This window comes from Brachyistius frenatus, unplaced genomic scaffold (assembly GCF_029030835.1).
Source record: "Brachyistius frenatus isolate BFR_SWC_R1_liver_20210118 unplaced genomic scaffold, ASM2903083v1 Contig_174, whole genome shotgun sequence".
Taxonomy (NCBI): domain Eukaryota; kingdom Metazoa; phylum Chordata; class Actinopteri; family Embiotocidae; genus Brachyistius; species Brachyistius frenatus.
The window spans coordinates 142,793-155,000 of NW_027210773.1; the positions used below are offsets into that span (position 1 = coordinate 142,793).

General features: G+C 47.3%; 2 protein-coding genes across 3 annotated transcripts in view; one reads left to right on the plus strand and one right to left on the minus strand.

Moving 5' to 3' along the window:
- The first annotated feature begins 11 nt into the window (after positions 1-11).
- adrm1 (ADRM1 26S proteasome ubiquitin receptor) lies at positions 12-5,214 on the plus strand. Of its 2 annotated transcripts, none has more exons than XM_069717407.1 (10): positions 12-112; positions 919-1,161; positions 1,737-1,853; positions 2,159-2,369; positions 2,616-2,697; positions 2,798-2,934; positions 3,472-3,597; positions 3,686-3,843; positions 4,027-4,129; positions 4,903-5,214. In XM_069717407.1, the coding sequence occupies exons 2-10, from the start codon at positions 952-954 to the stop codon at positions 4,986-4,988; spliced, it is 1,230 nt and encodes a 409-aa protein (XP_069573508.1). In that variant the 5' UTR covers positions 12-112; positions 919-951; the 3' UTR covers positions 4,989-5,214. The 2 variants fall into 2 exon arrangements, with proteins under 2 accessions (XP_069573508.1, XP_069573509.1); XM_069717408.1 differs by having other exon boundaries at positions 2,619-2,697.
- Positions 5,215-5,629: 415 nt separating this feature from the next.
- Positions 5,630-12,208, minus strand: part of lama5 (laminin, alpha 5) — a 79,450-nt gene continuing 72,871 nt past the window's right edge. Inside the window, exons 65-79 of the mRNA XM_069717384.1 lie at positions 12,142-12,208; positions 11,774-11,908; positions 11,341-11,492; positions 10,536-10,668; positions 10,202-10,345; positions 9,815-10,104; positions 9,203-9,335; positions 8,973-9,127; positions 8,703-8,895; positions 8,273-8,410; positions 7,802-7,961; positions 7,589-7,719; positions 7,206-7,299; positions 7,012-7,131; positions 5,630-6,318 (exon numbers count right to left, since the gene is read on the minus strand). The exon at positions 12,142-12,208 is cut by the window's right edge and continues 99 nt beyond it. Coding sequence (XP_069573485.1) covers positions 6,170-6,318; positions 7,012-7,131; positions 7,206-7,299; positions 7,589-7,719; positions 7,802-7,961; positions 8,273-8,410; positions 8,703-8,895; positions 8,973-9,127; positions 9,203-9,335; positions 9,815-10,104; positions 10,202-10,345; positions 10,536-10,668; positions 11,341-11,492; positions 11,774-11,908; positions 12,142-12,208 — 2,194 coding nt within the window. The 3' untranslated portion in view covers positions 5,630-6,169. The remainder of the gene's footprint in view (positions 6,319-7,011; positions 7,132-7,205; positions 7,300-7,588; positions 7,720-7,801; positions 7,962-8,272; positions 8,411-8,702; positions 8,896-8,972; positions 9,128-9,202; positions 9,336-9,814; positions 10,105-10,201; positions 10,346-10,535; positions 10,669-11,340; positions 11,493-11,773; positions 11,909-12,141) is intronic.

Genomic DNA, 12,208 nt, shown 5'->3' on the forward strand with positions numbered 1-12,208 from the left:
CTGGCGCGCGCGCTCCCGCGGACGGCGCGCGCGCTCTCGGCACAACAGGAAGTCAACAGCGGCTCCGCGCAGAGAAGAAAAACGAGATTTAATTCTTCTGAAACAACTTCAGGTTCGTGAAACAGACTTTTAGTTTTATACATTTATATTTTATAATAATCTTCTCGAACCACTTTCTTCATGTTTGACTGTTAGTTAAAACTTTCTAAAGACTTTAGCGCGATAAAGAAAGTAAGACTTTAGCCGTGTGCTAACGTTAGCATGACGCAGCCCCGTGAAGCTAACTGGAGCTAACCGGCTAGCCGCTACTTTTGTTAGCTCCGCTTTGAAAAGTCTTCGTAACACAAAACTAAACAGCATCACGGTTGAAACCTTCGGAGCAGACCACAGCAGCACGGTGACGGCCACCGGCCGCACGAAGAGAGTCAATACGACACGAAATACGTCATTTCATCAGAAGTTCATGAAAGGACCATCCGTTAGCCTCGCGCAGCTAGCCTCCAGCTGTTTAGGAAAAGTGAGTTGGGATTTCTGAAAGTAGTTTTTAAACTATTTTTTTTATCCCGGTTAAGCAACACGTTTCTCAGCAGTAATGTTTTAAAACATTGAAGCGACGTTATGAACGAAACGAGTTTCTACAAACTGAAAGATCAAAGACACGTGATGAGATTTATAAACGTTCACATGTAATTAAGGTTTTATATTAAAACCATCTGGACATTAAAGTAAAGCAACTAGAACAGAAGTGTAATTATAATAGTGCATGTGTCCACAAATGTAAAATATAAATGTTGTTTGGTTGCAGCCCTCCCAGTGTTGTCCTGTCTGATGTCTTATTTATTATTAAATTAGTTATTTACTTAAATGTGTGTGATGTCTGTTCCTTTAAAGCTGACGTGGTTCTCTATTTCCCATCAGTGTTTTTGGCCGATCACCACCAGAGATCTCAGGATGTCGTCGGGCGCTCTCTTTCCCAGCTTGGTCAGCGGCTCCAGAGGAAGCTCCAGCAAGTACCTGGTCGAGTTTCGGGCCGGCAAAATGACCCTGAAGGGGAGCACCGTGACACCGGACAAACGCAAGGGCACGGTGTACATCCAGCAGTCGGACGACTCCCTGATCCACTTCTGCTGGAAGGACAGGACCTCGGGCAACGTTGATGATGTGAGTGTTGCTAAAATAATAACTTCTTCTCTATTTGAGACATTTACAGTTTGCGAAAGCATAAACTTAAAGTAACGGTGATCTAATGGGAGGGAAACCTGTAAGTCTGACCTCGTCGGTTTTGGTCCGATTCCCGTATCTGAGCCGGATTTAAGTCCCAAATGAGGTTCTTAAATAAACTCAACAAATGAATCTACCAGAACTGGATTAGACTTGTTTCAGTGCAGAAACATTCAGTGAAGAGTTTTGACAGTTGACCTGTTCACACTTGGTTGAAATTCAGTTGCTGCTATATTCAGACATGCACATTCCTCAAATACCTCAAAGAAAAGGAGGGCAGAGGTAACACCAAAAGAAAAGACTTTCTTTTTCTTGCTTCTGTTTGTTCTGTATTTGCTTGTACGAGCAGTTTTCACAGAACCAGTGCCGACGCAATGAATCCTTCTTTCACTGGCCTTCCACGGTGTCCTTTATATCAGCGATGCCTCTACTTTGGTTTTCCCCGTTTTGGCTGATGGTGATGTGTTTTGTCAAAAGTAGAACCACCCTGTGTGCTTCCTCTTTCCCGTTTCCAGGACCTGATCATCTTCCCTGATGACTGTGAGTTCAAGCGAGTGAGCCAGTGTACCAGCGGACGCGTCTACGTGCTGAAGTTCAAGGCCGGATCCAAGAGGCTGTTCTTCTGGATGCAGGTCAGGAGAAAGATGCCGCTCATCAGTTTTTAAAAGGACAATAATAAATAAGACATCATTACAGTACATTCATGACGGCAGCCACACATAATAATTCAAATCTTTTTTTGACGGAGAGTTTCTGCTCACTTAACAGAAAAGCAATTTACATTTTGCACTTTCATTTACAGCAGGTATTTTTGTTGTTGTTGTGGTTTTTATGTTTTCTAATCTAACGTCACCACATAGAACAAACTGGCTCTTTTAGTTTCGTCTGACTAAAGCTTTGATTTCAAGGAATCCTTTTATGCCTCGTTTCTCATCAGGAGCCGAAGACGGACAAGGATGACGAGCACTGTCGGAAAGTGAACGAGTACCTGAACAACCCTCCCATTCCCGGAGCGGCGGGCAGCGGAGGGGGAAGCGGCCACGAGCTGTCTGCGCTCGGGGGAGAGGGAGGGCTGCAGAACCTGCTGGGAAACATGAGCCACAACCAGCTGATGCAGCTGATCGGACCGACGGGGCTGGGAGGACTGGGTGAGCAGCTCGGGATGTTGCTTCTCACGTCTATAAATCATCTCACACTTTTAAGAACGCGTAGCGCTTTTCTGTTAGCTGGGACGGCACTTTATGCACATTAAAAAAAAAATACAATAAAAAAAAAGAAGCACTTTAAAAGATGTACGAAGCAGTAAGTGTGGCTTTCTAAGACGTTACATCATCATCCTTTATAAAAACAGAGATCAGTTTGGACCTCGTTTGATTTCTTTGTGTTTGTCTAAGGAGGCCTGGGAGCTCTAGCCGGACCAGGACTCGCCAACCTGCTGGGCAGCGGAGGACCGGCCACCAGCAGCTCCTCGTCCAGGTGAGAACGACCACGTCGCCTCCGTCAGTACACACCTGCAATCCAGATATCAGGATGATATAATAATCTCTTTTACCTGTTACTTCCGCCTCCTTCCCAGCTCTCGTAGCCAATCAGCAGCAGCCACTCCCTCCTCGAGCGGAGCCACCAGACTGAGCTCCTCTCAGGCCCCCACCACCCCCGCGGCCCCCGCTGCCTCCACTCCCTCCTCCACCGGTGTTGCTCCGTCCACACCAGGTACGTGAAGCGCAGCCTGATGACACGATTAAGAAAAGCACGCCGAGTGTAATGAAACATTTCTGCAGTTTGCTGTCAAATACGAGGCAGCATGAAACAAAACATGGCTGCAGCTGTGATCTCTTATCATTTATTAATTAATGTAGATTATTTGCTCCATTTTACTGATTTATCATTTGTTTAACAAAGAAAAGCAGCAAATTCTTACAATGACAGAGTCTGAAATCAGATGAACTACGTGGAGTTTGGGACCCGTCAAACCGTCATGTGTGATGAAAAACAAGTTTAGCATCTAAAGCCTGAAATGTTTGACCTTTACTGTATGATTAAAACCTTTTATTTCAATTGAGGTAAATAATCTAAATAATCTAAGACTCGTTTCTTTTAATGTCAGATTTACTGTCTTTGGTGCTTTTTCTGTCTTAACAACTAAAGTAATGTTTCACTTTACATGTAAAGAAAACGACACCTCGTGGGGCTTTCAGTGAAGAATAGAAAAGTGTTTTCAATAACTGGTTTACATTGTCTCCCCTGCAGCCGTGGCTCCGACCCCGGCGGTCCCGGCCTCCGCCGGCAGCCCCTCCCCCCACCAGCCCATCCAGCTGAGCGACCTCCAGAGCATCCTCGCCACCATGAACGTCCCGGCTACTCAGGGATCCGGAGGTGAGCGACGGAGCAGAGAAAAGAGAGTGAATACCGGGAGTGCCGGCGTAAACAGAACGACTGACAGCCTTCCTCTCCTTACCTGCAGTGGACCTGGCGACTGTCTGCACCCCCGAGATGATGGCGCCCATCCTGAGTAACGCCGAGGTCCAGCAGAGGCTCCTCCCCTTCCTCCCCAGCGGAGAGAGTTTACCGCAGAGTGCCGAGGAGATCCAGAACACCCTGAACTCACCTCAGTTCCAGCAGGTACCAGGAAGTCATTCACACTTCATGAACTGTTGGGAAAGGTCAATATAACTCAACAGATGTGAGGACACGTTGTCTTTTTATTGAGAAACAGTGAGATGGAGGTTGTTGGAAACTTTCGTCTGGTGTTAACGGCTGCAGCTCGTTGTCAGACTGTCGCTGACTGTCGTCTCTCCCCTTCAGTCCATGAGTATGTTCAGCAGTGCCTTGGCCTCCGGGCAGCTCGGCCCGCTCATGAGTCAGTTCGGCCTGCCGGCAGAAGCCGTGGACGCAGCCAACCGAGGAGGTGAGACACACACACACACTCACACACACACACACACACACACACTCACACACACACACAGTTTCACTCTACTTTCTGCTGTCACAAATTCTCTCTCGAAATAATGTAATAATATAACTTTACCCAACAATGGAGCAACTTTCCGAGCCTTAGACAGAGTGAGAACATCACAAAGATTATATGGGAGAAAATGAAGCCTTTTTAAGTCGTAAATGATTAGAAGTAGAGTTCATGGCCGGGCAGACGGCAACTAAATTTAGACTTGAAAAGAATTTCCTGGGCTTGTATAAATCAGAAATAACAGTTCAAATGAAGGTTGGGTCATAAATCAAAATCCAGTTCAGCTAAAACTAATATGAGGCTTCAGCACTCGTAGCAAGCTGACATGAAGCTGAATATTCAGAATATTAACGTGTTTAAAAGTTGACAGAATAAAGGTGTTCTTCAAACCTTTTCATGAATCCATGAAAACTAATGAAACCAGTGACTTTCTAATGAACTGTTTATTTTTGACACAAACTGTAAGAGAAGTTAAAGAAACATCCTTGAGCACCTCGACGAAGGGAAAATAAGAAAAGGAGGAGCAACACGATAGCAGCTGGTCTAAGTGTCCAGATGAAATGTGTTGCTGCACATCAACACCAGACTCAGAACTTTCACTTCCTGTTTCCTGTCTGAGCTGCAGCAGAAACACCAAGCAGACATTTTGTACAAAAACCCCCTTTGGCCTCCCGTTATTTATCTGTAAACATTGGTTGTTGTTTTCTCCTCAGACGTGGAGGCGTTCGCTCAGGCCATGCAGGGCACCAAAGGAGACGCCAAAAAGAAAGAGGACGACGAGGACATGAGTCTGGATTAGATCTCTTCTAAAAACCTGCGATTCCTTTCCTCTGTTGTCTTCTCACGGATTTCAAGGCACGAGAAGGTTTCTCACCGTTCACCAGCAGCTCTGAAAACGAGTCACTTTTGTAAAACAGCCTTTAGAAGCTTTTCCTTCTGCTGTTACGGCCTGAAGGGGGCGCTGACACCTCCGGGACTTTTCTTCTGATTCACTTGACAATAAAAAAACAAATATCACCTCAAAAGCTGTTTTTATTCTTCTGTCGATGGGATTCAAACACTGAAGTTTATAGTTTATATGAAAAAAAAAGAAGCTTTATTTAAACAGATTTACAACACAGGAAGGGGGAGGAGTGTGTGTGTGGGGTGGGGGGTGATGGGACAGCTTATTCTTTCTGTGACATCTGGAGAAAGTGGTTATAATACATACAAGATTCACACTCTTTGTTTGGTACATGTTGACATTAACGACAGGGGACGCCTGCAGAGGGGACAGGAGACGGAGGGGGGTGGAGACAAGAGGAGAGGAGAAGGCAGGAGGAGATAGGAGGAGAAGAGGAGACAGGTGGAGACAGGAGAAGGCAGTAGGAGACAGGAGGAGGTGGGAGGAGACAGGAGAAGGCAGTAGGAGACAGGAGGATGCGGGTGGAGGTGGGAGGAGACAGGAGAAGGCAGATGGAGACAGGAGGATGCGGGTGGAGACCGTCCCGTCCCTTCTGCAGGTCTGTCCCCTGTCTGTCCCCCTGAGGACGTTGCTCATGTATCAGTGTTCACAGTGTAGCGACTCAGTAGGTCGACTAAACATTGTGCTGAGATGCACGTAAACAACCTTTAATGGAAAGTTTGTTTTCATCTTCAATGTGTTGAAAAAAACTAAAGTTGCCTTTATTTACAGGACTGTAGAGGTTTTATAGCTGATGATTGATTTGTATGTTAAAGGTGTATCAGTGCATCTCTGTGTGCAGACAGTCGTCACCGCTGGAGCACAAACACAAACCAGGAAGTATGACACGAAATATAAAATATACATTTTTCTGAAAATAAATATTAATATAGATATTTTAAATTAGCTACAGTAACATGACACCACCACCAGTATTTTGTAGTTGGGAATGTGAGGATAAGAGTGTGTGTGTGTGTGTGTGTGTGTGTATCTGTGTACATATGTGTGTGTGTAAATATGTGTGTGTGTGTGTGTGTCTACATGTGTGGACAGCCCTGCGTCCCCACGGCTCCGTGGACAGCGAGCGGTTTGGACAACATGGCGGGTCGCTGGTTGACGGTCGCGTGGCGGACGCAGCCCCGGAAGGCTGGCAGGCCGGCAGGTAGACCGGGTACGGGGACACCACCTGGTGGACAGAGAGAGGAACGACATGCTCAGGACTTTTTTTTTTTTTAAAAGAGGAGCTGCAAAATTAGTATGAAGGACGCAAGAATAAACAATTCATAAATTTATGTAAAAAAATAACAAGCAAATGTTCTTTGAGCATTTAAACTAGTTCTGAAAATTTAATTGTAACAAATTTGCGATCTCAATTTTCCTTTTAGGACATCAGTTACATGAAAACAAATGTACTCCCGTTGTCCTTCAACCAATCACAACGCAGCGTTACACCATGTGATGCAGAGCAGCAGAAAAACAGGAAGCAAAGTGAACCAAGAGATGATTTAATGTTCATTAATTTAAAACACAGCGTTCCCTTTCTGTTAATCTCAGCATCGCTCACCTGAACGGAGTTTTCTGATGTTTAAATTCAATGTAATCTTGAAAACATATAATCAGTGATTATAAATCATCTGAAGTCTTCTGTTTTATTAAGACTCATTTCATTGATACGATTTAAGTATCTCAATATTTCTATTGTTATTTAACTATAATATCTCATGTAAGTAGAATAAAATACTTAATAGAATATGTTGTCTTCTGTATCAGGTAAATTAAAGTGACAAATATTGATATTGAAAAAAAAAAGTGGAAGAATTGTGATTTAAATTCTCAGCTAAATAAATCAATCAATCCCCGTGTGTGTTTTTGTACCGACCGGGAACTCCTCCGAGGTAGACGGTGTCTTTGGCCCCTGCGGAGCGGCTCTGTTTGGGGCCGACGGCGTGCTCGCTGGCTCCGTCCACGAGCAGCTGCAGGACGTTGTTCTTCTTCACCACTGAGGGAAGACGGCGGCGTTACGACGGGACGACGAAACCGAGACGAAGGAAAAGTCCGAAGACGAGAACTCACCCGTGATCGTGTGCCAGCGTCCGTTACAGAGAAGCTCCTCCGGACTGAAGGAGGCGAAGAACTCACCTCGACCGGTGTTCACCGACACGCTCACCTGCACGCACACACACACACACACACGCACACACACACACACACACACACACACACACACACGCACACACACACACGCACACACACACGCACACACACACACACACACACACACACACACACACACACACACACGCACACACACACACACACTGACACACACACACACACACACACACACGCACACACACACACACACGCACACACACACACACACACACACACACTTAGAGGCTGATGTCCACACAGATCTCCACAATACAACCTGAACTCTGCTGCTGTCGTCTCACCTTTCCCTGACTCAGCACCAAGCTCAGGTGCTGGTCAGGTGACGTCCCAGCATGCAACAGCAGCCCGGAGTCGGAGACCGGTCGGACCTCCAGCTGGATCTCCAGATCTCGACTCAGCACCAAGGACTCGTCTGCGAGGGAGGAGCAGAACCTTTAATCAAGACCTCAAAACAGGAAGTGGTCCTGTAGCTGAAGTGGTAGACGTTATTTTACCGATGGCGATGTGTCCTCCCTGCCCGGAGAAGTACGTGCCGGGCTCCAGAGGGTTTCGGAAGCAGGGCACCGCCCCCTGGCTGTGGGCGGGGCTTCCTGCGGGGACTTCGTTCAGCGTCAGGTCCTTTACACAGCCGATGAAACCGCCGGAGCCCGGAGCCTAAAGTTCACCACGAGACAGAGCTTCATCACATGAGGAAGAGGAGGAAACAAGTCTGTTGACGGTGTGCTTTTTGTTGTCAATTTAAATAAAAGCTTGATGACAGCGTGCTTTTATTTTGTAGTAAATTTAAATAAAAGCTTGATGACAGCGTGCTTTTATTTTGTAGTAAATTTGAACACTATCCTTTTTTCTTTTACCAGCTGGATCTGTTGTTTCTGTCGCGTCGGTCACGTTTCCTTTAAGTTACGGTACATTTGGAAACACTCAAAGCTTCATGCAGACGTGTGATGATGCGTCCGGGTGTTTACCGTCAGCGAGGGCGGGACTCCGCCCACGTATAAAGGCCCGGCGAGTCGCGTCCGGTCTCCTGCAGGAATCCTCTTGGACTGAGCTGCGATGCCGTCGACGATCAGACTGATCTTCTCTCCTTCACGCTTTATAAACACCTGCAGCGACAAAAAGACAGAAACACAACCACTGAATCCTGCAGCTAACTCAATTTAAGTGTGCAGCTGTTGTGGCCACGCCCCTAATCAGTGACATCAGAGTTTGAAAACGCAGATTTAGTGGCTGAAGGTTCGTTCTTTGCTTTGGAAACAGTTCAAATGTTAAATTATGTCACGACGTGAACGTGCAAACACAACAGATAAAACTGTAAATGTCTGTCTGATGATAAATAACCGCCTCTCCTCTCTGTGACCTCGCCGTGACCTCTCCGTGACCTCTCCGTGACCTCACCGTGTGCCAGCGGTCGTCGTCGTACGTCTTGCGGCTGCGCAGGCTGACCTTCCTCTTCCCTCCGTCCAGCAGCAGCAGCAGGCGGCCGTCCGACACGCTCAGCGACATGCCGGCTCGGCCGCGCTGCCCGCCGGCCGCGTGGAGCACCAGGCCGTCGGACGAGTTGATCCTCAGCGCCATGGAGAGGCGGGGCCTGCGGACGCACGGAGAGAGGTGATTGGCCGATAGAACCGAACACACGTTTATCTCCTCTGCCCGGTTTGAACTCACGTGTAGCCGAGCGCGCCGGGCGGAGCGTCATATCTCTGGTAGCTGAACGTGGAGCCGCTGAAGTGCGTGGCTCCGCCCTCCAGGTCCGACGGCGCCCCCTGGCAGGACTCCCTGGTGTTGCGGCTGCGGGACCCCGACGGCTTCTTGTGTTTCCCCTGAGAGGTGACGGACGGAGCGTTACGTGAAGTCCGTCAGCTGTTTATTTGTGTGTTGTTGTTGTTGTTGTGTACCTTCTGTTTGTTGCCGTGTTTGGGCGGAGCGGCGGCGATCTGTTGAGGTTTTTTAGCGGCGGGACAGTCAAGAGGCACGTTCACGTTTTCGTTCACTTTCAGCAGGTTCAAAATCATCTGAGGACTCGTTTCCCTGGAAACAACAAAAACACAACAAACACATTAAAAACACTGTAATATGTGTGTGTCTCTGACATGATCAAATATGTTGTGTTATATTGTGTTATGTGATTTTATTTTATTCACTTTATTAATCTCCGAGGGGAAATGTCTTCCCTACAGCAGGGGGGCTCTCAGGGGGGCTCTCAGGGGGGCTCTCAGGGGGGGCTCTCAGGGGGGAGCTGCTGCAGCAGGCTGCCACTAGCGCGGCGCCAGGTAACCTGACCTGAGGTGCATGTTTTTGGATGATGGGAGGAAGCCGGAGAACCCGGAGAGAACCCACGCAAGCACAGGGAGAACATGCAAACTCCGCACAGAAAGGCCCAGGACCGGATTCGAACCCGGAACCTTTTTGCTGTGAGGTGACAGTGCTAACCACTGCACCACTGTGCTGCCCAAATTATATTGTGTTGTGTTGTGTTGTGTTGTGTTGTGTTATGTTGTGTGTCTGACCTCTTGATGAACACGTTGCTGATGCACCCTGTGAGGTTGTTGAGGCCGTGGTTCGGCGCCCCCCCCAGGAAGGTCCCGCCTCCCGGACCGCCGCTCCGGCTCGCCACCAGGATCTCCTCCTTGGACCTCTCCAGCACGTCGTCCATGTAGAGTCGGATCCCGTTGGCGTTGTTGTAGACGGACACGTAGTGGCTGTTGCCGTCGTTGTACGTCTTCTGCGTCCTGATGCCGACGTTGCCGGCTCGAACCACCACTTGGCCGCCGTCAAGGAACACCTGGCAGGTTCCCTCCTGCAGCACAACCAGGACAGGTAAGAGGAGGAGGACACAAACAGGAAGCAGGAAGCAGAAAACAGGAAGAAGGAAACAGGAAGCAGGAAGCAGCGACCTGGTCCTGGTGGTAGAACATGAGTCCGTCCTCCTTCTCCGTCCTGAAGCTGAAGCTGCTGTAGAAGTTGTCCCGGAGCTTCGGGACGTTCATCAGACCCAAATTCAGGTAACTCTGACCGCCGAAGTGAGCTTCACGGGCCATCTGGACACACACACACACACACACACACACACACACACACACACACACACACACACACACACACACACACACACACACACACACACACACACACACACACACACTAAATATCTCCACATCCTGCTGCATCTTCATGTTTCTACTGTTTCTACTGCTGAATGTGAAGCTGCGTGTTTTGTTTTTTTCTCACCAGCAGGTCGCCGTGGCAGCCGAAGCTGACGCCGGAGCTCGTCATCCTCTTCAGGTCGATGTGGGAGTTTTGGGCCTTCACGTTCCTGAAGCAGCCCTTCACCGAGCCCTGCTTGGGGAACTGAGCCTTCAGCCTGAGGAAGACGAGGAAGACGAGGGGTGAAGCTCTTTAAACCACCCGACACGGCTGAATATTATTTCTACGTTTAATTAGCGGCAGAAGAAGAACTCCTCGTCTTCCTCCCACATCTACATTCATATCGACCAGCGTGGCCCAATCTGAGGCCCGCGGGCCAAGTGTGTCCTGCAGCTGCTTTGTTTTGTTCTGCTACAGCATTCGACAAACTCCTGTTTATTCTTCTTATTCTGAAGTGCCGTAAAATCCAAACTGTAACGACTTCAAACTGTAAAATTTTACAAAATATGATTTTTACGTCTTTTATTGCAGGAAGTTATATTTTGGGGGCGTGGCTTCGTTATTGGACCTCGCTGCTTTCCAACATGGAAGTCTGAGGGAGTTATAATTATACTAAAAACAATTAAATGTGACTTAAATAAAAAAAAGAGAAAAAATTAAAAATAAACACATCCTCATTGATACGAGTTTTCTGTTTGTTTTTGTTTTTTTATCAATGAGAATTTATCATTTTTCTTTAAAGCTAAACTAACAAATATTTCTATTTTGGCAACTTTTTATAGTGTGGAAGATTTCATTTAGCCTCTTTTTAGCTCGTTGTTTTGATTTAATGGCACATTACGTGTTGTAACAAATAAAAGTTCTTCAGTAAAAGCCGTGTTGGACTCACTTGTCGGGCATCTTGTGCTTCGGTACTCCTCCCAGGAAGTAGTTGCCGCTGAACGGAGGGATGCTCTCGGTGAACTGGTGCATGTACAGCGTGTTGCGGTTGTTTCGCACCACGATGCGGTTCGGCGTCGAACGCAGGATGATGATCTCCAGCTGCACAGATTAAAAACATTTCAACCTCTGAATGTTGATGAAATAAATGTCGTTTTTTTTTTTTATTATGTCTGACATGCTGTGTGTGCAGGTTAATGCGGTGAATAAACTTCAGGGAGTCACAAGTTACAATAAACCAACTGATGACATCAGAGAAATCTAAATTACCCTAAAAACAGAAGCTGAATTTGATAGTTAATGAAAATAGCAATAAAAATTGTTTATTTAAATGCTTGACGGACCAAAGTAAAGAGTGTATAAATATATAAAGGCCGACTCACAGCTTTGGAGTCGGCGTCGGAGATCTTCAGGAAGTCCGACGTCGGCTCTTTGGGCTCCAGCTCCACCAGAGAGCCGTTGAAGTCGTAGAAAACCTTGAGGCGTCCCTGCAGCACCGCCAGACACAGGAACTTAGTCTGAGGGAGGACAAACAAAGAAATGAATGATGGTTTAACTTTTTTAAAGATATATTTGTAGGCGTTTTTTTTTGCCTTTAATGGACAGAGACCGGAAAACATGCAGCATGTAGCCGGGATTTGAACCGGGGACTCTCAGAGCTCTACTGCCTATCTGAGTTCATGTTGACAGGAAGTAGCGCCGCATCACCACTTCATCAGCAGATGATCTGAAGGTTGTGCGAAGCGTTCACCTCGTTGTGCAGCAGCAGCAGGATCCCGTTGTACGACAGCAGCTTGACTTCCTGCTCGAAGCGCTGC